This window comes from Stigmatopora argus, chromosome 11 (genome assembly GCF_051989625.1).
Source record: "Stigmatopora argus isolate UIUO_Sarg chromosome 11, RoL_Sarg_1.0, whole genome shotgun sequence".
In the NCBI taxonomy this organism is placed as follows: Eukaryota; Metazoa; Chordata; class Actinopteri; order Syngnathiformes; family Syngnathidae; genus Stigmatopora; species Stigmatopora argus.
The window spans coordinates 6327929-6355863 of NC_135397.1; the positions used below are offsets into that span (position 1 = coordinate 6327929).

At 40.9% G+C, this 27935-nt stretch overlaps 1 protein-coding gene across 2 annotated transcripts; it reads right to left on the reverse strand.

The window, feature by feature from the left end:
• Positions 1 to 57: 57 nt before the first annotated feature.
• arid4b (AT-rich interaction domain 4B) lies at positions 58 to 27720 on the reverse strand. Of its 2 annotated transcripts, XM_077612621.1 has the most exons (24): positions 27509 to 27720; positions 25780 to 25828; positions 21106 to 21216; positions 17945 to 18010; positions 17692 to 17782; positions 16396 to 16475; positions 16085 to 16176; positions 13588 to 13729; positions 12661 to 12740; positions 11070 to 11146; positions 10675 to 10826; positions 10516 to 10588; positions 9929 to 10023; positions 9719 to 9816; positions 8910 to 9099; positions 8622 to 8836; positions 6478 to 6660; positions 5490 to 5574; positions 5200 to 5410; positions 3929 to 5122; positions 3715 to 3825; positions 3392 to 3616; positions 3070 to 3216; positions 58 to 2095 (listed from the first exon to the last, which is right to left on the reverse strand). In XM_077612621.1, the coding sequence occupies exons 2-24, from the start codon at positions 25783 to 25785 to the stop codon at positions 1947 to 1949; spliced, it is 3873 nt and encodes a 1290-aa protein (XP_077468747.1). In that variant the 5' UTR covers positions 25786 to 25828; positions 27509 to 27720; the 3' UTR covers positions 58 to 1946. The 2 variants fall into 2 exon arrangements, with proteins under 2 accessions (XP_077468747.1, XP_077468748.1); XM_077612622.1 differs by lacking the exon at positions 6478 to 6660.
• Positions 27721 to 27935: the final 215 nt, after the last annotated feature.

Here is a 27935-nt window from a genome sequence, read left to right on the forward strand (position 1 = left end):
GAAATCTGAAAAAAAACCATGCAAAATATACACTCATAAATGATTGCAACTGGGAACTTCACAAACTATGGCATTTATTTCAAAGAGGCTTTTGCTTTGCATTTTTACAATAAATTACATAACGACTGTTTTCAGATGAGCCTAATAAATACTATTTCAACAAGCTCCTGTATCATAATCAATGATCCAAACCATTTTCCTCATTCAAAACCAACCCTTACAAGCACAAGCTAATGAGAACAAAATTGAGTACAAAGCAAACAGCAAAATAAAAAAAAAAGAGAAATTAAACGAACGCAACAATTTCAAAGAATAGGAGTACAAACCAAATAGACAAACTACCCCCAAAAATCTCTTCTCACCCAAAAACATGTATGGGGGGACAAAGGAGGTGAACAAACATGCTGTAACTATATATTTTTTTTACACAAACTACAATCCAAACCATAAAACTGTCTGTACAGAAAAGTACATTATTAACAGTGCAAGATATTAAATAGCTTGACTTAAAACACTTCTCGATATACAAATCTATTCCAAAAGCATACAATTACATACAAGTGCTAAACAAAATGTAACTTCAGGTTATCAGTGAATAGGGATCTATACAAAGGAAACACTGGAGAAAATGTATCCATACTCATCACTGTATAATATAAATGCACATTTACAATATATTTACCTTTTATTTCGGTCATAGCACACAAAAAAACAGTATTTTTGGTAAGGGTGAGTGTGAGAAGAAGTGACAGTGTTTATGATTATGATAACAGAGGGGAATCGATGATTGGTTTTTAATGAAAGCAGATTAAAAAAAGAATTAACTTTGTTTTTGGAACACTGTACATGTGGGATTCAGCTTCATTTAGGCTTTTGAATACCTTTTATGACTGCTTTCAAGTCAATGATCCAGTTGGAAACATGCAGTCTTCAGTCAAGACAAAACGACTGACAAGTTGCTAAAAATGAAGACAAATTAAAAAAATAAAAAAGGCAGATGAGTGAAGTAATGCAGCCATTGTGTTCATCATCATTGCACGGTTTATATCCAAACTGGATACCAATTCAGTAGTAAATTACATGTGATCCAGTATATTTCTACATTTAGTTAAATATTACCATATTCTGATAAAAAGCCATCACTGTCCTTCAAATACGTACATACACGCGTATAATCGCACTGCATTCTTAAGTTGATTTTTTTTTGTATGTTTTTGTAAGAGATAGAATTTCAGGCGACCCTCTGATTGGAGGAAAAAAAGCTCCATCCTTCCTCCAACTGCCACATGGAAAAGAACTAAAAGGCACTACAGTATCATACCATAATCCGTCCGCTGCGGCAATCGGTGACTTTGAGGACTCAATGGAAACGCGTAGCGGATATAAGCACTCTCAATTGAGTTTAAGTCGGGGGTGGGCCTTTTTAGAATGGTGGTGGACAGTTAACATGGTTAAATTACAGATATACTTTGCCCTTAATGCCAATGTGGCAATTTGTTTTCCTTAATTAAACAACGAGGACAGAGCAAAGAAGGGAGTTGAATGAAAACATCCCATAGCGACGCAATTCCTATCAAACGGGAACAGTTATTGCTTGCAAAAATGTAATCTTATAAATGTTCAATTAGAATTAAGTAGAGCACAAAGACAATGGCGGTAGTTCTTCTTCTTATTATTATTTTTTTAGACAAATTACTTCCCCCTATAAGCGATCGTCAAAAAAAGTGCACTTAAGTGCCGTTAGCTTGCCAAGAAAACAGTTGTCAATAGAAAATAGTGCTTGTTTCTTGATTTGTTTTTGTCTCTGGTCTGGTGTTGTGCCCCAGTCGTTACAGTATGTACTTTGACTTTTCCATCCTGTGGGAAGGGGATGGGAATGGGGGCAGTGGCCCCGGCGTGCTGGTTAAGTGCTTAGTGCGGCGGCGGCGGCTTGCTGCTACATCCTGTCACCTGCACTCCACTGATACCCCGGAGTTCTGCGAAGAGGATGAGGATGAAGACACTGGTTGGTCTGCCAGTGTCAACATGACTGCCGCTGTCAGTGAGCTTGAAGACGGTGAGGAGGAGGACGAAGAGGAGGATGCGGCCACGGTGCCTGGCGAGCAGATGGATTATTTCAAGTGTCACATGTGTCAAAGTGGCGGCCCGGGGGCCAAATCTGGCCCGCTGTATCATTTTGTGTGGCCCGGGAAAGTCAATCATGAGTGCCGATTTTCTGTTTTAGGATCAACTTAAAATGAAGAGTATAGATGTATATTAAATTTGCTGATTTTTCCCCCTTTTAAATAAATAATTGTAATTTTTTAATCCATTTTTTTCTGTGTTTTTATTTCAAAAATCATTTTGTAAAATCTAAAAATATATTTAAAAAAAGCTAAAATAAATATTGTTCTAGATCTATAAAAAACTGAATATTCAGGGATTTTAATCCATTTATAAAAAAAAAAATCAAAATATTATATCTAAAATGGTCCGGCCCACGTGAAATCAAGTTGACGTAAAAGCGTTAATATTCAAATAAATATGGGCAATTTTGTATATTTCTATAGATATATTAGAAATTATTAATAATCAGAGCATTTTTAATATTATTTTATGCAAATAGAAAAGAACTTATAAATTAATACAGGCTAAATTTATGACATTAATATAAATAACAATGGTTATGGCCCCAACTAACACTTTAATATTGAACTCTGATCATTCAAATAAATATGGGCAATTTTGTATATTTCTATAGATATATTAGAAATTATTAATGATCGGAGCATTTTTAATATTATTTTATGCAAATAGAAAATAACTTACACATTAATACGGGCTAAATTTATGACATTAATATAAATAATAATGGTTATGGCACCAAATAACACTTTAATATTGAACTCATTGCATGCCATTGATATCACTAGAAGTCAAATTCATTTAAAGTGGAAGAATGGTCGCAAATGCGCAATTGTCAGTGCCATTGACGGCACTAGACGTCCAATCCATTTTGACTGGGGCGAATGAACAGACCAATCAAAACTGTTTTTTAAAATTCAAAAAAATACATAAACAAGAACTCACTTTCTAGTTCCTTTTTCTTCATGCGCTTTCGCCGTCTGTCAATCAAGGCCACCTCAGACTTGAGGGAGAGATAGTGGTTCCTGATGTCTTGAAGTTTATCCTGAAGAAATGAGATTCTCTCCAGACTGCTCATTTTCTCCAGATCAGCTGGTGGATATATGAAATCAGAATATTTAAATAAATTGTTCTTTGACAGAATTTTTGACCACGTGTCATCAAAAAAATACTTTTAGCGTAACATGGGGAGAGTGAAGTAAGACTAGGGGGAAAAAATGATCGCGGGTGATATGAGGATTTGGTTGATGGTCTTGGTGACACTTACACATCTGGAAGCTCCACTTGTAAACTCGTGGTGATCTTCCGTGGTTTTCCCGATGTTGCGAGTGCTCGGCGTCCCCCTGCTTGTGGTACTTATGGCTTGACGGGGGAGATCGTCCGCGACACTTGGGCGAAACGGCGACCTTGACTTCCGACGTGTCGTTCTTGGCGGCAGCGGGTTTGACGGAGCCTTCCAAAAGAGACTGGTCTTCGCTGTCGCTGCTGTTGGCTAAAAGATACACAGATAAAAGCGGACTTTGGCACCACCCGACGTGAAAGACCTAAAAGGGACTTTGTTTTAACTCGTCTGTGTGGAGTTTTCAATACCTGTTTTCCTATTCTTTTTGGGAGGCACTCCGAGGCTCTTGCGGTTTGGCTTTTGTTTCTTTGAGACTCCACCCGTCTGTGATTCCTTTTGTCGTTTCTGACTCGCGGATACTACAATGAGAAAGTGTATTTTTTAAAAAAAATCAGGGCGTGTGCAGGCTTAGTTGGCAATGAAAAAGTTGATTTTTATATGATGCACTTTTGCATTTTGTACCTTTGGACTTGAGCTCGCTCTCATGCTGGCCGCTCAGCTCCAAGCTACAGTTGCTGCTGCTATTGGAGGAGAGCGGGGCGTGGAACACTTTTGCCGGAGAGCCCGCCCCTTCGCCCTGAGGAATGTCTGGCAGCTCCCCGCCCAGACTCTCCACTTCAACCGTGCTACTGTCACTCTCGCTACGCCGGCACGCCACTTCCTCCCGCGTCAGCCCCGGCGGGAGACTCGCGGAGGACGACGCCGGAAGCAGACCGGGGGGCGTGGGCGGCGCCGGCGGGGAAGGCGGCGGCGCTTGGCTGCAGTCTTCCAATGCGCTGCCTCGACCTGAGGGGGACTCCGGCGTGGTGGGCGGCGTGTTCAGTACGGAGTTACTACCGCTGCTGGGAAACTCTTGCAGTTTGTCGGTATCGGCGTGCTCCTCCGAGGCGTCGTCTTCGGGCTCGGCTTCCCGTTCGACGCTCGTGTCTTCCAGGCTGGAAGGTACGGGCGCCGGGGGAGAATTGGCAGCCTCCGTGTCTGAATCTGAGAATAAGTCTTTAAGGGTCTTCTTTGGCCACTGCGCTTGAATGCTGGACCAAACGTCTTTTTGGCCCGTGGCGCGTACGGCTGGTTTATCGTCTCCATTGCCGGACATCTTGCTCCTCTTGTCGGGAATGTCCCAGAAGCCCGATTGCCGGCTGGATTTGCTCTTCTCTTTTGTCCCGTTGTACTTCTTGGAAGGGGAAGCTTTGGTTTTTGGGTGGCTGGATTCGCTGGCCTCCGCGAGTGGGATTCCGTCGTCGTCTGAGCTGCAGCTAGACGACGAGGGAACCCTCTCATCCAGGAGACTGGCACTCCTCTCGTCCAACTTCTTGGGAGAGACCGACGGTAACCAATCTGCGCTCCTCGTAGCCCTCTTAACCCTAGACTGAGTTTTCAGCTTCCTCTCGACGACTCCTTCAGATTTCCTCTTCCGGGTGCTGGCTTCCCCAATCAAATCTGGTTTGCGTTTCCCCGCTTCGCCGCCGATCATCTCCTGGTTCCTCCCCGAGACCGCGGAAGGTCTGGACCCGTTGGGTGGAGTACCACTCTCTCTCCGTTCGGAGGTTTTGTGAAGCTCCGGCGCCCCTTTTACGTCCTTGCAAGCGTCACGGTCCTCTTTATTTTGCGCGCCTTCACCCTCATGGTCACTCTCATCTGAGGACAACTCAGAGGCTGCAAAAGAAAAGACAAATTGTGCCACCAGGTCCATGTGCCATTCAAGACGCCTTGAATCGTTAATATATTCTTACCTTGCAGGCCATTAAGGATCGAGGTGATTTCTATCGACTTGGCTGGAGTTTGCTGCTGACTGCCTTGGTCCTCACCCTGATCCAGTTTGGAAAAGACATCCTGGCTGAGGTCGCACTTAGACCGAGGGACGTGGTTATTGTTGGGTGAAGGACTGAGCGCTTCTCTATCATTGAGTCTCTCCAATCGGTCACGCTCCCGTTCAACCTTGTTCTGCCAGAACGGAATAAGAATCGGGAGCTCTAATCCATGTCACAAAAGCCAAAAAGTCCAAATCCATACAAAGTCATACCTTTATTTTTTTACGGTGCTTTATTTTTTGGACATTCTTATTGGCCGGGCGAACAATCTTGTCTGCTTTGATCCATTCGTCGTATCTACGGAGCAAACATAGAGCGTAGAAAGAAAAAAAAGTACAATTTCCATCAATCAGAAGCTGGAGGGGGAGCTTAAGGAAACATCACAACACCAGCCACCACAAAAACACCTCCATTGTTTGTCCAGAAAGAACTGCCGCCATACAATAAGCCGCGAGCACAAAGGAATAGTACATCCACTGACGTTAAAGACAAAGCCTTACGACGAGAAGAGAAACATTTACAGCGACCGTCACAGCCAACGGAACAGAGGGCGCTATTTGGGTCGTACGACAAGAATGAAAAGTTTGCACAACATCACACACGAACAGAATGCAGAGAGATCAACCCATTGTTGTTAAGACTACCACAAGCTCAAACAACAACAATGAGACGATGAAATGTGATTGGATTTTTTTTGTATTTTGGATTATTTTGCTAGTTGCCCTGACTGACGCTCAAGTTGCACACTGCATTAACTCTAGCCCACAAGGGAGGGGGGGGGAGAGGTAGAGGTGAGTAGAACGACACTGCTGGGCCCGTCTGAGATTAGTCCAAGTCAATACTGCGGGATCTACTGCATGGCTGAGCCATCCTGGATCGGATTGAAGCTCAGCGTGTCCTTGCAGACAGCTAGGGGGTTGACAGACAGGGGGGTTCAATCACAACTGGCTAAAAAGGAGCTAAAGAGCGATCCACATCAACCCTGCGTCCAATTTGATTTCTGCCACTAGAGGGCTCAGTAAGCTCTGACCAAGAGAAGAGATCAGAGGAAGCAGAATTGTGAGGAGGAGTGCCTTAGTTCAATGCAGCGGGGATATCCAACCGAGTGGTCATCCCTCCAGCCAATTGAAAGGGTTAAGATGTGATTTTGTTTCAGGGTAAATATAGAAATTAGGTGACTGTCCCCACATCCTGTCTTACCTGATATTCCAGCCACAGTAGTGCACCAGGTAGAGCACCTCGCCCCCCTCCACGTCTGCCTCTTTCACAGTGGCCTCGTACGTCTTCAGACTGCGGCCTCGCCCATACCTCACCTGCACCTTCATCCCCGGGGGGTAACACTCAAACTCTTCCCCTTCCTCCCCCTCCTGACTGTTGTCATCCCTGCAAGAAAGACAGTTCAGCACTTCCTGTCCCTAATCTGCTCCAGACAAAACCACCGAAGCCCACGCACCCGCTAACCCGCTCGTCGTACCGCATTCTATCACCGAACCATCTGTGGCTATTTTATCCATTTGACGGGTCTTGTTAAGCCTCCCATCGCTAATCTACTGTACGGACTGAATAATACATGGTGTGCCTCCAAAACGAGAGCGTTGGATTTTGCAAAAAAAGGAATCATTTCTTTCATTCTGGAAAAGTCCACTCGACTATCTAACAACAGATGCACATGGCACACTTGGGATTTCCATTCATACGCTGTGGAGAAAAGCCACAAGGAGGAGCTAGTGAGGAACAGCCGGGCACCGGCAAAGCTGGAGGGTCTACTGACGGTGAAGAAGGAAGGCCGGTTAAGTGGCTTTGCAGTGCAGGGGCCGCGGGGGCCTGGTGGGCCGCGGGTTAGCGCAGCAAAGCGCAACTAGGCAAGCAGAACAGCAACCCGAAGCACTGCTACAAAAAGCAGCTCTGTCAACCCTCCACTGGCGTCCTCGAAGCGATCAAACGTTGCTAATAGCTCGTTTTCAACATGGAACAATTAGTAAGTTGAAGTTAACAGTGCATGATGTTGTACCACCAAAGGAGTTCCTTATATTGAAAGAAACTAAACGGATTCTTCACAGCCAGGACAGAAATAATGAAAAGCTCTCTGAGGTAACTATTATGTTAAAATATGATCTGGTTCCGGGAATTGTGGCTTATTCAGCACTTTTGATTGAAATGAACTGAATATGCAACTAAATGACAAACTAGAAACAAGGGAAACAAAACATGGGACGTAAGAGTTAAAATACAAAATTATATTTTGTTCCACTTACAGAACTTTAAGTTTGTGCTCTATAGATCTGATTTTTCAACCATAAACCAGTTACAAGTCACTAAGAAAAGCAGAATCCTCTAATCGCTTTACAAACCAAAACAAAAACAACAAACAAACGTTATGTTAGTTGAACCACAACATTGCATCAAAGAAAGCTGGCAATTTCAAAAAAAAAAAAATCAAGAAAACTAAGAAATTCTGATTAAAGTCTTGAGGGAAAAAAAGCAACCCCATCATATAAAAGGCTTGTATTTAAGAGGATGACAAATCAGCACAGCCATGAATTAAAAGTAAAATGAAGCAAACTCAACCATCTAGTTTGATTAATCCCGCAACTGCAATGGATGGCAATGAAACTTAATGTTCCAGAAAGCCTCGACCCTCAGCACAACCATCCCATCATGAAGTCAACAAGCACAAGTCAGGGACTGTGTCAACTGCGCCTTCGTCCAAAATCCACTCCCCCCAAAAACACCTAACAAACAACATCGGAATGACCGAAAAGGAACATTTGAAAGCCTTCAAAAGCAGCATCTGCCACAAAAATCACACTCACTCACTCACGATGACACAGAACATTGAATAAAGCCGAATATGAGTAAGAGTCAGAAAGGACAGAAGATGCCTAGGTTCATTGCAGGGTGAAAGTCAAGGAGCCATGTCATTATTGGAGCGAATGGTGCAGGAGAAAAGACAGTAAGAGAGCAATAAAGCACAATGTGACACATGCCAGGTGAACGCTACTAGTCAGGCTTTGCTGCACAAAGATGCCTTTTGCCAGCAGATGCAGACTAAGCCGTGACTAATAATAATAGCACAGTGGGTAAGAGCTTAGACCAAGAGAGAAGCTTTTCTCGCTCTCCAATGGTTAGCAAGCCAAGGTGGATTGCGCTTATACAAAGGAATTAAGTGTTATAAAGGGACTAGATGACTGATTTTTAGAGTTGCCACTACGATACGACAAGGTCTTTGGTCTTAATCCAAAGCACACTGAATTAATTCATTATTGAAATGATTCTTCCCACCCTGTTTGCGTTATCTTTTTAAAAAAATGCTGTCCGAGTAGACATTTCTTGAAAGCACTTACCCAGAGTTGTCCTTGCTTTCCTGCTCGTCGTCGTCATCGTCCTCTTGTTTAATGATGTCGGGACCAAGGCGAGACGTAGACGAGCGTTCATCTGCGTCTTCTGTGAGCGGCCCACCTTCTTCCTCATCTCCGTGGTGGTCATTGTTTTCATTACTGTCCTCTGCTTTTGAAGGCGGCTCTTCATTTTTGTCGAGACCCAGTTCAAGTTTCTCTTCCTGAAGGGGAAGCATGCGTTTTAAAAATCAGAGAACTTCTGATTGGAAATGTGAGAGCGTAGTAGAAACGCACCTTGCAGTGTGTGCTGATTGGTTCTTCATTCCCGTGATTCTTCTTCTCTTCTGAGCTGGTTGATGTGGCCGCCGTCTTTTCTCCCTCACTTACAGATGTTGCCTCTGCTTTGAGGGCCTGCTTCAAAGGGAGGTCCATCTTGAACGTGATGGCGGTAGAAGTGCAGTATTCTTCGAAACCGTAAAGGTACCTGCAAAAAAGCAACATTTTTGTTACATGCAAAGAGCTTGTCTTACAACTGTTGGAGAACTACTAGTGATAGACCAAACGACAAGGGGTCCCAAACCTGTCAAGCTAAAATAAAGTTCATTTGTAAGAGACCAGATGGCCCAATGAACCGTCCTTATTCAGAACGTTAAAAATAATAATAATACTTGAGAAAGAGGTACTGCTCTTATGGGTCTTGCACCGCCCCACTCAAAAGTTAACAGACTCTTCCTAAGAACTAAACTATGCAAAAAGTGGTTAGATCTTGTTTGTTAATAAATATGTGAATTGGTAAATTGTTTGCTACCAAATGCTGAAATTCCATTTTTGAGGAAGAATGAGAATTGTAGCCCCCTCGACGCAAAATTGATTCCAAAATAAAAATTCATGACATGACAAAATTTAACCGTGTACTCCAGGTGTTAGTAGGGAGCTAACATGAATGAAACATTGAGTGATGAATTTTTAACTGACGCAATGATAGACCATATCTTATTGGTTCAGGATGCGCCATTTTGCCCATCACTAAAAAAAAATTGAGCGAACACGAAAAACTAATAGCGCTTAGCCCACCGAATGGTGGGTGCAGCACTTGGACATACTTGCGGTAAGCGCATTTGACGTTGTAGCCGGCAGCCGTATTGAGGACAGGTATTCCGAGGTCTTGGTAGATTTGCTTCCAAATGGCGCCACTTTTAATCTGTGTGTAAAATTGGGGAAGACCAGAAGATTTAGTCCACAAGAGAACTAGTGCCAAGCTGTTCACTACACTATAAATGATAAAGTCAAAAGCTTTTCAGAGTGGGCCTCACATTATCAAAGCCTCCCAGTTTGTTCACCAGTCGATAGAGTTTGAAGAGGTTGAGATTCCGGTAACCCAGAACAGGCCGCTTGTTGATGGGCGTTCCTGGGGGCAAATTATGAATACATGTCAAATTATGAACAAACCCTATTGAAAAATATGCACACTACTATAGTAAAATGTGCTATAAGAAAAAATGAAAATGACAGCACTAAAGTAATTGTGCACACCGAAGACAAATCTGGCTGTTTTTTTACCAATTGATAGTGATGCCATCCAAAACAATGCATCATCCCGGAAATTCTGGTTGTGATGTCACAACCAGAATTGCTGAAGAACTGTAGATGACCATATCATATATGGAATTGAATGTTTTTATCGTCATTATACAAGTATAATGAGATTTAAAGCTTCACCGCACAGTGCACAGATAAAAACAACAACAAATGAATAATAGTATAACTAAGTAATAGATAAGTAGTCAACAACATAAGTAAATAGTTGAATAAGTGCTCACGTAAATACGTAGAGTTTGAAAAGTGGCTAAAGTGGTTAGCAGCCTATGGAGTTTTGCGCCAATTGGGAAATGAAACTCACTTCTGTCTTCCATGAACTTGTAGAGCTGTTGAAGAAAGTTCTCCCTCTCCTCAGGATAGGGCTCCACTTCATCCTAAAGATGGGAGACTAGACTGTTTGGGGCTGTTTTCACTTGAGGTTTGGCGAAAAAAAATTGCATGAACATGACTGATGTTTTACCTCTTCTTCTTCGCCGCTGGCATCTTCTTCCTGCTCCTCCTCTTCTTCATCATCATCATCCACTTCACTGCTGGAGCTTTCCTCCTTCACTTCAGTCTTCCAGATGCTGGGAATGACCAACTGCTGCTGGAACTCCAAGGCTGCATCTAGTGCTTTATGACAAACATAAATTGGTTCTTCTTTAAGCAGGTGAAACGTAAACACAAGATGTTTAAAAGTAGCCAAATCTACAGTTTTTCAGGCTGTGGCTGGGATAAAAGTTGATTGAAACATAAAAAGTTGTTCACCATTATGTCCTTTAACAGGAAATTATACTTTACGGAATAATTCCATTTCATCTGAGGTAAATCGTGATTTAAGTGAAATGAAGAGAAAATAGATTCAGAAACACTTACCTGGCTTCAATCCTGGATCCGTTTTAGGAGGAGAATCTACATTTAACTCTCGAACGTCTTTCCGTAACACCATGTAACTGCAAAGATGTGACACTGATTAGCAGTTGTGCAAGAAACACAATGGCCATCAAATCAGCTTTTGTTTACATATAAAACAAGTACATATCACATTTAGTCAAGTTGATGGCCTTTTCTTTTTGCATACAATAGATAGCCTGCCCAAAATGGGAATATGTTTGTTTCCACTGTTGCTAAGGTAACAATTATGTGGAAAAACCTCACTTGCCCTCTGCATGCATGACCTCACTTTTCCTAAAAATATTTTCAAAAGCCATTGTTGTCAAAGGCATATTTATGGCCAACAACCCTTTCTAGGGAGGATCTCAACAGGAGTTTGAACAGGCTCATATATGTCTGTGAACTCTCATCCGTAAACAAACATTTTTCTAACAACACGAGAATTCTGTAAATATTTACATCACACACACACAAACACAGAAAAAAATAAAGTAGAAACAAAAGTTAATCGCAATTGAGGCTAAGGCTGAGTACACAATTTATCACTTCAACTTCAGATGATGTATCAAGTATACACTACAAGCATGATTATGCAATAATTCCAGCAAATTCAATCAAGCTCACAATATTAACTTTATCAAATGGAGTTAGAATATTCTCAAATTCACATAATATTGCTTAGTGTAAAAAATTCTGCCTGCCAAACAAACAGTAAACCCTCCCCCCAAAAATAAACAAATTAAGATGTAAATAGGAGAGAAATAAAAGACGTGCACAAACTTGTCCTCTATTGTAATACAGAGAAACATTCATGATCACCTCTTTCATCTTGTTATTCCTTCCACATAAAAGCAGGCGGATTGGAAGGAAACAACCCTTGAAAATCTCATTAATAATGATGGATTTTCCGTCGTCTCATATAATTATTTCTGAAATTCAGCCCCTCCATTCATTGCGCTGATTTTATTGGCTAAAATCTACAGGTGACAGTAAGTGGATCGGCTACACTGTCCAGCACAATACCATCTAACAAGAATTAAACTGGCATTTCACCCGTGATTTATCTTCCCGCTAATCGGCTGTACCCTTCACCTTACTATTAACTGCAAGACACACGATAAGAGGTCTTTCACACTTTCTGAGCGATAATTATTTGCTGATGACTTACACAGAAGGTCTATTGTGTGCGCCAGATGAAAAGCTTGAGATAAGACTACCTGGCTGCTCTCTCACAAAAAGAAATTCAAATGAAGTGCAATTGAACAAACAGTAGCACAAACCCCGAATAGTATATTCTGAGAGTTGAGAGAAAATTACATTCGCCAAAGCGACACAAACTTAGAAACGTGACAACAATTGCATCTGCCAGCATATAAAACCATAGTCAGCATTCGCAGTTTGTTTATCCCCAAGCTATTCCCTAAGCAGCGTGCACCATAAATATAACATCAGTGCTTTAAACTGGATCAAAATGATGAATTAATGTTATATTAGAAGGAGTCATACATACACACATCACTAAAGGGTTGATTTGCACTATTCATTCATGACAGCGTCAATAATTCACACTCACAATTTTCCATCCTTGAAAGAGCGAACAAATAAGCTTTCTTTCTTCATGGTGATGTCATCATGGCATTCAGAGTTGGTGACCTAAATGTGCAAAAAAAACAACAACACACAATTCACAGGTCAGATGAGGTAGCTGTGTGTGTGTGCATTGTCATGATTGAGATAACAAAGTGAAAGTATCGGAGCTTTTTTGCAGCATGACAAAAAAGGTGTCTGCGAAGGCTATGATGACAACTTCCAAGCTACGCAGTCGATGAGACCGAGACGAGCAATCGATGGAGATGTAGAGTAAGGTATAAAGGTTGCTCAAAGGTTGCGCGCTGCTCGCAGCACGTGGCAATGCTGCTGACTTGGGCTGAAGCGCATAACAGTGGGAGGTGGCGTTGCTTAAATAGATATGATTTCCTCGCTATTTCTTCCTTGCCTCCTACGCAGACTCCGAAAGAAAACGCCACCCACGTACACATAGTACGAGTGGCCATTATTTACCTTGGGTTGCAAACATTTCCCAAGGTTCTCTCCCCACGCCTCCCCGTTCTGGCTGCATTATGGAAACAAAGTGGAGTATACTTCCTTTGGCTGTCAGGAGGAGGCAGCACATAGCTCGCTCAACAGCGGGCCAATAACAACAAACACTGTAGGCGGGGCTTTGATGACTACACAATTAACAGGGCAGTTTACCCTTGCTTCTCCATTTCTTCTACTTCAACTTGGAAAACTTAAATAAATAAGGAGCTTTCAACATTTCAGCCTGTTAACGCTGCCCAAGAGTTAAAGAACTGTTGCAAATAAATGTGAGCCAGACTTTGCACCTGTACAATCAGAAATGATTTTTCTTCTGCAAGCAGAATACTAATGCTAAAACGTCAAACCAATGAAAGGAGGTATTATTTTTGTATATTAACAATTAAAAATGATATGAGCTTACCAGTGCAGGGTACCAGCTAGGTTTCTTTTTATCTCCAGTGGACACTCCCTCCACGCAGACCACTTTGCCAAACAGATCTTCATTCTGCCGTTGATCGTTCTCCTCTTCTTCACTGGAGGATGAAGACAAGTCTTCCTCTTGGCTGTGGGGGGAAAAGGCCATTGATGAGGAACACAGTTTTATTTAAAAACTACTTAACAGACTTTTTTTTTTATACATGCTTCTGATTCAGTTATTTTTTCCCCTCCGGATGGGGTTTTGAGTTTTCTGTTTTATTTGGGGGGCCTACAGTAATCCCTCAATTATCGCGGTTAATGTGGAACAGACATGGCCGCGATAATCGGAAAACCGCGAAGTAGGGTCACCCCTATAAGAATTTTTTTTCAGTCCTGAAGAGTGGCTATGGTGATGAGTTTCAGCATGGATTTTCACATTTTTATGAACTTAAAAAAAAAAAAATCAAGAAAAAATAAAATAACTTCCCCAGAAAAAAATCTACCATGTAGTGAAGCCACGAAAGTTGAACCGCAAAATGGCGAGGGATTACTGTAGATACAGGGTAACTGTGATTAAAATAAGTTTTTTTTGTGATTATAATAGTATATTATAAGGGCTATATATGTGCACATCACAAACTTCCCAATGTCTGATTACAATTTCAAACAATAGACTAAACCAAACATTACCAATACAAAATTTTCCTGGTCGGCACCCTCCCTTTAAACACATCCAATAAAACATAGACATTTCGATGAACCCATGCCCGCCCGTCTCTGAAAAATGTTTCCAAGAAATCAATAGACGTTTGGGTGCAACAACCACATTGACGATGCAATGAAAACAAGCAGTGTTGCAGCGGTAGTAAGAGCGCTCTTATTCAAACGCTTCGGATAAAAGCCTTTTAACGCTGTTCAGTGGAACATGTCACTGCTCAGTCACTTAGGATTTTCGCATAGCTGAGGCCGCTCAATTCAGGCCTGACGTGCCCCTAAACGTGATCATACAAGCAGCACCCTAGCAAACAAACAGATCCTCCACCCTTTTCGTTCTGCATCACTAGTTTGCTCCTCTAATCTGTGTACACACACGATACACACAGTCTGGCATGAATTAAGACCAGTAAATGTGCCTGGCTGCTATTACAACATCTACTCGTAAACAACACAAGCAATGCCATAAACAAAACACTTCCTATTCAATGAAGAGAAAACTACAGTAAAAGAAGGAGACGGTCCTCCTATGATGAATAGTATTGCAGTAAAGGTTCAGCTAGAAGTTACACCATAAAAAAGTGACACCTTGAGGACAGTAAATGGTCCCTTAATGGGACTAGTAATAATATATAGCATACAATATTCAATATGAATGAGTATACCAGATGACAGACAAATCAAAGCTTATTGGCAATGTTTCCAAACCCAGCAACTAGTCATTTAGCATCAGGATTGAAAAAAAATGAATTAAAATATTTTCAGATTTTTATATTAATCTAAATATACACAAATGTAAGGAGAAATGTCTAATGGTCTACAGCTGACTTCATAAGCTTTCCATTAGTTTCCAAGTAACGTAATCGGAATTGGTAAGCAAACAACATGAAACATATTTCGAACTTTAATCCATATTTTTCCATGTTGTCAAAAAAAAATCAAAAGCTTAGCAGTGGGGGGTTATGAAAATTACAGTGCTCAAAATAAAGTAAGCACACAACAAAAGATTGGTAGAAAACCTTTCATTGGCTTTTGGATACAATATGTTTAAACAACATATCTTTAAGAATGGTTATTTATTTACTTTCAACGTTAACCTAGTTAATGCCAGTGCATATTTTATACATTTGCAACTGGATATGAATGCACGTCCCCTATCAAATCCATTCATTTAAAAATTATTCATTGGTGCGAGTTCTGCCAGCAGGCGACTGTTTCAAACTCTTTAAAGACATATTGATCGGATCAATTAACAGATTCAGAAAACATAAACTGCCCGATGTCCTTCAAGACAATGTCTTAAAACTTTTCTTTGTTTGTTTTATCAGTAATTGCATTTCAGATAGCAATGTTAACACGTAAAAAGATTTAAGCGAAGAAGAAGACATGCTAGAGGTGCTAAAGTGCAACTGGGACTCTTTCAAATCAATATTGCATCAATGCCATTAGAAGTGGTGTCAGGATGAGATTATTAGGTAGAGTGTCCTCTTTATTATCGCTGAGATGTCCATTGCCAAAAGCCCGAAGCGGTTTCTATTCCCGCATGAAAACTGCAGTCTGGAGTGAACACATGAGAACATAGTACACCCACTCAAAAATGAGCGGGGTTTCCTGCTCTAGGCCAAAGGAGCTTTTTAGGAAGAAATAGAAATGAGAGCAAGTCTTTGCTATCATTTTCTTTCGGAAAAATATGGCTGGGCAATGCACCATTCCCATCGACACTACAGCCCTCTCACACAGTTTGCATCATTGAAGCCCCCTTGGTGTAAAATTAGGAAAGTACTCACATTGGGTTGGATCGCCTGCCCCGGTTACCCTTCTTGCCGATGACAGGTGTGCCGAAGTGTTCGGGATTGGTGAGGGGTAGTCTGTCAAGCGTCTGCAAGTGAGACAGAGAGCGGCCAAGTGACATCGTCAGTACATATACGTGACATTAGAGATAATTACAAGCATGGTGAATCCTCATCCTTCATCATCTTAAATTGATATTGAGTATAGCAGCCTTCAACTATCTTCAATGTACATAATGTTCTTCTGTTCCCAATGGGAACCCAAAGGGTTAATGTATTGAAAAGCACTAAAAAACAGAGTTACTTGCCTCACTTTCTGCAAAGTGACGGGCACCTTTAAGGCAGAGGGAAGAACGCCTCAAGGTCTTCTCGTCGCCGTCGTCAAACACTGTAGGATTGGACAATACAAAAGACAAATTACATGGAGTTACTCTCTGAGGACTTCATGCCGAGACACAAAAGAATCCCATTACGTACAGTGATGTTCAATATAAGCAACAGTGTTGCCAAGCAAACAAATATCACCTATAGTGACCACTTGTTGATTTCCATTTTTTCCCAGTGTCATATCGTCACCTTGTTACGCAAGATTCTGTGCTTTTGATGAAATCTACACGCCCACTCACCTCAGGAGAATTGACGACACAGCTCCATGTATTCATGCAAAACTGTCCAAATTAGCCATTTTTAGGAAAGTTTGCAAAAACACCCAGACTCAGATCACTGAGAAAGTGATACGATACAATCCAAAGCGTGATGTGACATCACATCATCGTCTTTTGCATCATTAAAAAGTTGAGAAATATATGGAGTTCCATTGAAGTTCACGTTTAAATGATCGTAGCAATCTAACCCGGCAGGAAGGTTTTTTATGCATTTCTTCTTTTAACCAATCAATGCAAAGCAAGAATGTGTGCTGTGATTTCTACTCCAACTACACAGGCACAAAGGAAGAAAAAATAAGACCCAAGGGCAATATTAAGTAACAGGCAGCAGCAAAAATCTGTTGAATGGGTCGCAACTTCCAATAGCAAAAAAGAAAAAAACACAATCAGTAAATCATTTCATTTGTATAATTTTTAAATGAGTAGCTGCCACACGCCGCGCAATGTGTCCGAACCCAGATTCCCCACAAATTGAGCAATTTTCTGAATGGACGCCTTGTAATGTGGCTTTATTCAAGCTTTTGAGGCTCCACAAAGACCAGTGTCACCTTTTTAATATTTTTACAACCTTCAGTGTGTGGCAACCAGGCCTGGTCTTTACTCAAGGCAATTCAAATTACTTATGCCGCACACTGAGAAGCAACTTTGCCTTTCGTTAAATCTAATTAAATTAATGTTTCTCCACTCCCTTGGTTATTTATCTTGCCCTACATTTGCTTCCCTGGTCGTCAAGAGAAATGTAAATTGGTTCATATGGCAATATTTGAGAACCCTTTTGAACACATACTTAAATGACTAAATAGGACTCCTTGAACCTTAAATTACTCTCCCAACAATATGCCAATTTTACAATGAATTGCTCCAGGTGCAAAATATTGAATAGTATTAGTAAAGGTGCAATTCCCACTTGAATAAAAAAATGTATATATTTCTACTCACCAACTGTGTAAATACTTGCATCGGTCAGCTTAGTGATTGTGGCCTCCTGGTGAACGCCATCTTGGCTCTTCACCTCTACAATTGCACCCACCTGTAGGAGCAAAACACTAGTGATTTAGGCATCTAAGGGCAAATGTCACAAAATTAGAATAGAATTGGCTGAATTAAAAATCAAAGCTAGGTTTTGACTTCAAATACGTTACTAGCTTTATAACAAATACATCGCCAGACTTCTCCATTCAACTCGTCTCACCTTTAGAGGCCCTTTAATGCTCTCGTCGTGGACCTCAGCAGTGGACAAATCTGATTTAAAGGTCACCTGAGGAGTCGGTGAGAAATGGAGAAGAGAACAGTCAGCAAAATGAGAGGAAAATCAGATTGCCATGGTACTGTTACTTTGGAGAACAATTACTTTTGTGAACGCCACACGACTAAAAATCCTGAACGTTTGACACACAGTTGTTGAAAAGTATCGGCCCATTTAACACAGTTAGTAAGAGCATTAGTTTTTAGTGCTATCACTGAGCCCCAACCCTCCATTGGACAACTGCATGCCACATCTGCTGGCACCAACTGTTGCATTTTTTTTTTCATGTAAGTGACACCTCTCCTCGTAAAAGAATGCACGCACAAATGTACTCTCACGCATGCACGTAGTGTAACTGCAGCCTCTGCTAAGTGAGCCACGGTCGAGCATAATTTATCTGTTCATGAATCTGTTAACGGTGAGAGCAAAAAGGTACACGCACACTGTGAACATTGAGAAGCTGCCAGGGGCAGAAAATCTGTTGCAGAGACTCAAAAGAACAGACTGGAATGATAACATTATAGTACATCGGAGTATTTACTAATGATGCAGTTGCTGGAAATCTGAATCCTCGAAAATATGACTTTATAATAAGTAGAAGCTAGTTGAACACAGATCTAACTGGATTTTATTACAAATGCTGGTACTTTCAGTTCAATACGAGCTCACATGCTCTAATTACTGATGTCATCTAAATGAATATTCAAACTCTTGGAACAACTATTTAAAAATATTTTGTTGCTGTTGAAATACTAATTACACAACTGTGACTGACCAACAACAGCAAAACCAAGTCAGACAGATATAGACACGCATTTATGTTACTTTTGACTGAAGATCAGATCGAGGGTTAAATCCCCAGTGGGTTCAGTCTGTCCTATGTCCATGCCTGTGTGGGTTTTCTCCGGGTAGTCCCGTTTCCGATGCCCGTATTTTTAGACCAGTAAAAATAATACAAAAAATAAATGTACCCAGTAAATGACAAGTCATATTTGACCTATTAAAGTGAAGCCTGCTGGTACCTCCTCACAAAATGCTGTTTACAAATATCACATGATACTGTGCTACTATGATTCATTTTCCTAGTGGTTTGATTAACAGCAGCCCAAAAACACCATGGTACTGAAACCACATGACCACTGGATCGGATATGATCTTGTGACAAAATCCAATACACCAAAAATAGCGATACTGAGTACGCTAGTGTTTATATTGGGTCTGTCCATAATCAACTTGATATTCTTTCGCCTCATTGCATCACGATCAAAACAAATGCTTTACTTAAAACGCCAGTCCAATTGATTCAATAAAATGTGACCACATCTTTTGGATGGAATCGACAGAAAACTCTCTATAATAATGTGTCAAAAGACAGACAGATGAAAAATCCAACAGGTAAGGTTTTCTGAGAGGGATTAAGACCCCCAATCTTGTCATAAATTTCAAAGTAAAAAGAATGAAAAGCTTTCAGGGTCTGTCTTCCATCAGATATAAAGAGAATCACATTCTTTCTCCAGTAATACTGGTAACTCCTTTTAGCACTTGGAAGGGTGCAAAGTAGGTCCCCCACTCTCCAGACAGAACATCAATAAAACCTGAGTCATCTCACAAGCGAGTGTTACTTCCTACTGGGAACTCCGGCTGCTTTGATACTCAAGTATAGTCGCTAAACATTGGCACACAAGCTAGTCGTTGTTAAATGTTCAAATTAATACTGTAAAATGAAACACTGACGAAAACACGATGGTAAAAACTGGAGCTATATCAGCAAAAAGTTTCATTTGTTAGAATTGAATTCATATTTAGACAGATTATATTCAGTCCAGTCGCCTCTGAAGAAGGCACAAACAATTGATGAATGATGGTAATTTCACCTATGGGATTGCGTCATTTATATTCTGAACCAAAATCCAAGAAAATATTTATGAGATCTGCATTAAGCTCCCCGAACCAAATTCAGAACATTGATATTCCATGAAGTGCCTTCTGATAATGGCTCAAAAAAAGAGCCTTGATAAAAGTGAACGCTTTGTTTGATGCAGCGGAGTAAAGTTGCTCCTTGTACTTCACATGGGTACTTATCATTCACAGTAGGGTAGAACTGTGAGCATGAGTAATTGACTTTTTAACCATTCTTCAAATGCAAAGACGCATGCTAAAAATTAATTCCACACAAATCCTTACTCGAGTGATCTCATGCCAGATGCTTTAATCAGCGACTTGCAAAACAAATATAGTACTTATCCGATTAAACTACACTCATTCATGCTTACGTAATTATGAAACATTTTTATCTAATGGACAAATAAAAACAAATGTTGCAGTCTGCCAGGTAACATGCGAACCTTCATAAAAATTGTTTTGTGTATTTTCAAATAAACACTTTGTCTCAGATTAATTCCACCAAATTAACTGCATACCACTTTTTCCTCGTTACAATGTGTGAAAATGGTAAAAACAGTAATCCAACAGTGGACACTCATTTCTAATGTTGCAATGCTCCTGCTTCAAGCAGCAAAATGTACGCAACATCGCACCATGAACTTCATCCAGTTTGTGTAAATACAGTATTGTCTTATTATTAAAAGAACAACAGATGATATTGGTGTCTGCCGAGTAGCATAATTCATTATTCTTTCATCGAATGACAGACAACGCGAGCTGCCCCTCCTCTATCATATCCACCAGATGCTCAGCCCTGAGGAATGATACAGTAGAGCGTGTATCTTGCGAAGCCTCATCAGCAAAGCAGGAACCCAATGGCGGAACAACATTGGAGTTGCCATACCTTTGGGAGGAATGCGGCTAAAACAGATGCCGGCAGCTTTAATGGCCACCTGATGGGATAGACTCGACACTGCATCTGTCTGAGCCCCGGGATGTTGCTCCAACTAGATGAACGCCACTAGCTACCCCAGGTGATGCTTTACCTTGCAAGTGAAAGAGCTCCATTTTTGTTGGCCTAGCCTCATTTTCATCTTTTCTATTCCCTTAGAAAAGGGAACCATAATCATACAGGTTTATCGAACAATGATTGTATAATTTGCAACCCTTAAATCATTGATGTACAGTCATGAAAGACAATAAGCACGTTGAAGGTGTCTTACCTTTGCCTTGACGAGACGCTTGGCTGTCTTAATCTTGGCCTCGCAGAAAGCCCCTCGATACTTGGCACTCACATCGGTCCCTACTGTCAAATAAGGGGGCTCCTCCAGAGTCTGACGGGAGCAAGGAAATCAATAAAAAAAAGGTTAATTAAGCCATAATACACTTATACTTAGCTCAAGGACGAGTGCTTTCTCAAAACTCAAGTGGAGAGGAGGCTATTTTGGCAGACAAGATTCTTTGAATCGTCAACAACTAATGAAGTCTGAAAAATAATCATTCTAAAAAACCTTTTGAGATGCCGTATGCATAAAAAACGTCCTCTGATTTCCTTAAACGTTAATGAAAACAGAGTGATTGGAATTTCTAATTGATAACAGTGTAAAAGTGTGTAGTGTTATAAAATACCCTGTTTAACATCTGGTTTTGGAAAAACTTACAAAGTTAAATAATATGCGGAACCCAACTTTAGTCGGCGAAAAATATATTTTGCTCCAATGAACAGATACTGCGAAAATACGTTGTAATATAACCCTCTTCAGAACCGATTAGTCAACTAATCACAAAACTAACAGGTTATTATAAGACTATAAAAATAATCTTTTGTAAAGGCTCTAGAGGGCAGGGAGAAACGCTTTACTTAGTCAAGGCCAGCATCGCAAAACTTATCCTCGCTCAGTGATTCATCCGAGGAAAATGCGTACCATCTGTTGTGTGTATTTGAAAAGAAGCCACTAAGGGAACAAGTAAAAAGGCTAAAGTACTACAGTACGGCAATGAGATTACAAAAGGGGGACGCTCGCCGTACAGCAACCCACTTGCACTTAGCCATCACTACATGATTATCTCCTACATTGAAATGTTGATCTAGAGAAATCAGTGGGTGAGGGGAAGATGATGCTGGTGGACACCACTGTTTGGGGAAGGGTAGGCTCAGTACAGACAGTATGGCATACACTTGTTTTTTTTGGTTTGGAAATGATCATTGGGCCAAGCATGTACGATATGCAATGGAAGGTGGCTTTCACAAGAATTAGGCTTGCCAAATTTAACTTTAAAAACTATTATAATCATGACTCACATGCCTCAGGAACAGCCACAAACAGGAAATACAGCATTTCTGACATGTGTATGCTCTTAATGAGATACTAAAAACAATTGATAGTTGTTTAAATCAAGAAACTTGCGTGTTGCTTACTATTAGTGCAAGCTTTGATTTATGTTCATTTTTTTTTACCTGAATTCTCAAGTCAACCCGCGATTTAAACAACAAAAATTTAAATAAATAATGGCTAGTTTCAGACTTTAGGCCTAGCATTCATCCATTTAAATACCCAGCTTTTAAGCCCTACTCCAAATAACTACTGTTTCACGTAATGTAAAAGAATGAAGTAACATAAGGAATTTAAATGTAAAATCCCACTGATTTTTCGCCTACTATTACTTTAATCTCCTAATATTATGCCAACATTAGTTTTATGTTGAAACATGGCCCAACGTCTCAGCCTATAAAACGAAACAGCTTCTGTCTGGTCCATGTAATATAAAAATAAGAAAAACAATTACTTTTAATCTCGTAATATCACAATGTATCATTAAATTCTGATAATATTACAATGTATGACTTTATTCTCCCAATATTTCTCTTTCAGTCTTTCTTTGGAATTTGGTTGCGGAAGTTTCCGGGAACTGAAGGCCCGTGAATGAAAAAAAAAACATTTGATTGGCTGCCTTATTGTCTTGAAATCTGTTGTCAAAAAAATCAACTGCGGCATGAAAATTCAACGCATGACGGGGTGTGGCTTATCTGGTAAAACCGTACGTCGCGAGCCAATCGTAAAAGGAGAAAACAAAAAAATAACTCAGCCGGTCTGAACATGACCCTTCACTTAGGTGTAAAAAAGAAAACAATCTGCTGGCATTATGTGACGAAAAACGCCTGAGACTGACAGGATGTATTGTGTAACATTGTTTAAATCACACCTCAAAGAAAATAAATGGAATGAGCCCATCTATCAGTAAACGTAGGACAACCGTGCAAGGATCACAATGAATAACTTTAATATAGTTCTTGTCTGACTCACAAAACGCACCATTTGTAATTGGGCCTTTATAGTAGTAACTCTTCTCTGAGAATACTGAATGAGGTGTTCTGGCAGGAGTGAAATGGGTGCAGTTTCTTCTCAGTATTGATTCTTGCAGCTGAAAGAATTTTGCAAGCAACTCATTGAAAATGAGCTGCTGATCTTCATATAATCTTTCAATGGACTTTGATTGTGGGGAGCAAAATATGACATCATTCCACGACCAGGGAGGAGTTCAACCTATTTCTGCAGGCTGTTAGTATGAAGGCCATATTACAAATTCCAAGGCAACTAAATGTCCTAATATAAATAATGCTTCTCACTGTTTTTTGTTCTCCTTCTGATTACAGAATATTTCCACTTATCGTTATCTGGAAGCATCTAATTGCATATACATTCTATCATCGCACACAAGCTGCCATCTGACCTCATAATTTAATCAATTTCTCAGTCTATCCACTTGTATGCGGATAGATGGGATTAAATAGAATCCAAATCGTCAAGCAGGTTCTTGAAAAAATGCCACGATGTCCATTATTGCCTTCGTGTTATCATGACAATCTAATCGGCAGTATTTACAAATGACGCCGTGATGACATACTGATCAGATTATGAGTGAACGAGTAATTATATAATGAAAAATGCCAGATGGGTTGAGAAAAGACGCCAAGGCTGCCCTTGCGAGGAGGCTTCCAAGCGCATAAGGTTTTAGCATTTCAGAAGTGCTATAGCCAATAACTGTTTTTTCAGTTCATTGCAAATATTTTCAATGTGCTTATTTGTGCTTTCCGGGCTAGCGGGTGCAAATATGTCATCGATTTGGTATATTTTGATGGCATATGTCTTCTTTTTTTTGTTTTTGTTAACCCATATTCAGACAGAGCCTATTTCAGATTTAAAGAGGTCCGATTCCATGTGTCTTCCTCTCGTAAAAGCTGCAAAAACACGTGAGAATTGTGCCACATTGAGGAAACAACATGAACTGTATCACTTGAATCATGCTTCATGGCAATTCAGATAAATTGCACAGATAAGACTAAGGGCACAGAAGAACTATAAAAAAAAACAGCACAACAAAATCCCTAACCTCATGAAACAGAACACAGACTTCATCAAGTCCCTATTTTTATGTGATTTTTGTCTTGTATCCTCACCCTCTTATTTTCCTAATAAAAGTAAACCTAAAAAAAACAACTGTTGTCTTCCAACCGAATCGAAGCACAGAAAGGTCATTCTTTTACAGTAAGTAGCACAGGAGGAAAGAATTACTACTCTGCCTCTCATTCTCGGTGCATTTACAATAATCCTGCTGTGAATCACCTCTTTGTACACAGCAAACCTAGTGACTGCTGTTTCAGCAGACGTTGCTTGGTAGTAACATTTTTCACTAGTAGAAACTAAAATAAAAATCAACACTGTGTAGCATTTCCTGGATTTTAATTGAAAAAAAAATCTACAATAATTTGAATAAATAAACATGAATAATCCTTCCTTACTAAAGATTCATGAAGCTCGTCATGTTTCAAATCAACACTTTGGCTCAAACACGAGGGGAACTGCAAAGTGCAAATGATCATTTTGCAAGCTCAAACATGAGTGAATTGCACACAAGAGTTTACATAAAACCTCATTATGAATCTCTAAGGGTATGCTCACTCTCCTGCTCCAATTATTTCTTCCTTTAAGGTTTTGAAGAGGAATGAATGAGACTTATTATAGGGGTGCCGTTGTGCAGCCAGTGTTGGAAGATATCGTTTCAGTGTGCTCAATGACTAAAAACCGGGCATGCCAAAATTATCCTTTAGTCACGACCAAGGCTAATTGAATTGGTAACGTCATTATTTTGTATTTGAATGCTTTATTTTTCTCTCAAAACAGGGTGGGGAGGGGGTACATACCACCACAACATAGTATGGAGTTGCCTAGTGTAAAATCTAGGATTGTTTAATTGAACAGAATGCAAAAAAACATGCGGGAAGGCATAAGATCCTGTTGTTTGAATAGCAACAAGTGGATAGTACCAAGGTTTTGAGAAAACAAATTATAAAATTATTATTATCTGGCACAAGAAGCCTGTGCTGTATCTTTATGTTAATATACAGAAAGTTGGAATATGAATAAAGTTGACATGCTTGTGTGGGTCCCTTGACTGGGGAAAAGATAGCATTCGTGTGCATTTATTTGTCCGTAATTGGGTCGAGGAAAACAAGTTTTTGTGGATGCATTGCCAAATTATTATTATTATTTGCCAGTGTATGAAAATATTGATCCCAAAACTTACTTTGACATCCCTCTTTGCATAGTAGCAGTTGTGTAGTGTTATGTTACAAATATACTGTACAACATTACAAATGCATTTGATTCATCCCCCCAAAATCGCTTTTATTTAATAAGATGACACTTGAGCAGAGTGGAGATGACTTTAGGCGAAACGCAGAGAACAACCATGACTGGTCGCCAGTTACTCACAGGGCAATGGTTACATTATAACCGGATGGCTTTTGTTAATACATCTTTGGAGGTCCCATTGTGACTGTCCCCAAATTGCCTTTAAATGCAACATATAACACAAGAAAAATAGCTAGCGCCTACCTTCATCTCTCTCTGAATCCTTTAGGTGACCAGTCTGGCGGATCCGAGGCTGAAAGACATTTCAAACGATATTACACATAACTACTTCCGCGAGTTTTACGATGACATCATTTCTCCTACACAGGAAAAATAATTTAAAAAAACCTGATCAGCATGCAAAAACATCACAACAACCTCACGTACACGCCCCCCTTCAGCTTCACGGTTCACCGGGTTCCATCTCCGAGTTATACAAAAGGGGCGACCGGCGGGGTGGTACGTACGTACACCCCCAACACTGTGCATCGGGGCTGCAAAAGTAATCCGCGGCAGGCCGATCACTCTCATTCCGACTTGCCTAAAGCCGTTTATGTAATGGGATGTGCGTGTGTTGTAGTGTGTCAGTCAGCCCGGCGGCAGTGAAGGGGACGCATAACCCAACTACTGCTTTGCACAAATGCAGCAACAATGTAGTACTGTACTTTGGGTCAACAACCATACATAGGCTCTCTCTCATGGACGGTGGTGGGGGCAGCTTGCAGTCTGCACCGCACTGACTGATTCCCAACACTAGAGCAGCAGATGACGCCATTTCTGTGCCCGATGATCGGATCCAACCACGATGCTTCGTTTGGACGTCAACCCAAGCCACTAAAGCATTGCCATCAAACCCCGAGATGAAGAATATCGCTTTAAATGCAAAAATCGGTGGTTGCTCGATAGCGAAATCAGAGCAAAAATAACACTCGCTTGTCACCGAGCATAACATTTATAGACGTGTCATTATTTATTTATTTATTTATTCTTAGGGGAGAGAGATTTTTAAAGTGGGACCGGCGGGGCTTCCAATTAAAAAGTCACTTTCGCTGAATGGGCTTTTTTAAGCGTCATTTTTCTGCAAAATTCGCCGCTGAAAAGGGAGCGATCCTAGAAAAAAAAAGCTTCGATGCAAGCTGACGTGACACAGTAGTAACGCTCACGACATTAGTGTATTGTTAGAAGAGGATCCGAGGTCGTCGTGTTTATCCGACGAACACCGAGGACACCGAGTCATCCGCCCCGGAGAAGGAGCTCCGACTTCCCGATAAAAGTGAGTGAGTGACCGGTCAGCACACGCATGAACATCGGGGGGAAAAAATACCACCAAGGACAAAACAAGGCTGAAGAAAAAAAAATAACACGATGGAAACGGATCGTTGCTGAGTTTCGTTTACCAAGGAAAAAAAACAAGGTGTTTTCTGTCTCGACTTTGAATCGGACATTAAATAGCCAGCTATTGACAGTTCCCCAATGCAAAATGCGATGTATTATTTAGTCAATACATCGACAACGAGCTTCGCCCACTGTGTTATGGTGTATAAAAAACACTTTGACGTCCGTGAGACGGCTCGACGACGAGGATTCCTCCGCTCAACAACACAACAAGGCTGGCGATGACCCCCACCCACCCCCACCCCCAAGCAGCCTTTGGAACTAGTCAACCCCGGAGGAACCGTTTCACTTGCCTCGTTAGCTTAACGCCGTTGTTTACGGCATAACTTTGCCACCCAGCTGATCAGAGTTGTTTTTTTTCCAAATAGCCCCATTCATTCCCGTGTCGACCTCGCGATATCGAAGACAGCACACATCACCCCCACAGCGAACAACTTGGCGAAACACGCAGCCCGGCCGCTCGGAAACAAGAGCCAAGCGAGCTAGTCAAAAGATGTTCAAAATAGCGATGGCTATTGTCGAACAACAGCGCTCTTACCTGCAGTGTCAAGTTGAGAAAAGCGTCCGTTTTTCGACGAAAGTGTGCTAGTAATCCATAGGAACATTTAAGTGGTAGATCGGGGTGGTTGGAACGTCGCTCGTCGGCCCCAAGATGATGTTGAACACGGGTAGATAAAAACTCGTTTTCGCAGAGCGCTGCTGTTTGCCTTGTTGAGAAGCTTCTCCACTCCAGCCTGCCTTTTTCTCAGACCCCCGCCCCCACCCGTCCTGAGCATGATTGACGGGCCCATTAGTTCCGCCCTGTCATTTCTACGCCTTCCAATTGGACAATAACACCAATGGAAACGCCTTTGAGCTCAACGATTGGCTTATAATCGTGAAAACTGTCAGTGGCTATCCAAACAAATAAAACATACAAACTGGTTGCAGAACCTTAGAAAAACTACAAGCACCATCTTTATAAA

What these genes read in the sequence shown, in the direction of transcription:
- arid4b (XM_077612621.1), bottom strand. An exon ending in GCATTAAAGGGCCTCTAAAG is followed by an intron (nt 17,783 to 17,944) that starts GTGAGACGAGTT and finishes TTGCTCCTACAG; the next exon opens with GTGGGTGCAATTGTAGAGGT. An exon ending in TGCAAGTATTTACACAGTTG is followed by an intron (nt 16,476 to 17,691) that starts GTGAGTAGAAAT and finishes CCAATCCTACAG; the next exon opens with TGTTTGACGACGGCGACGAG.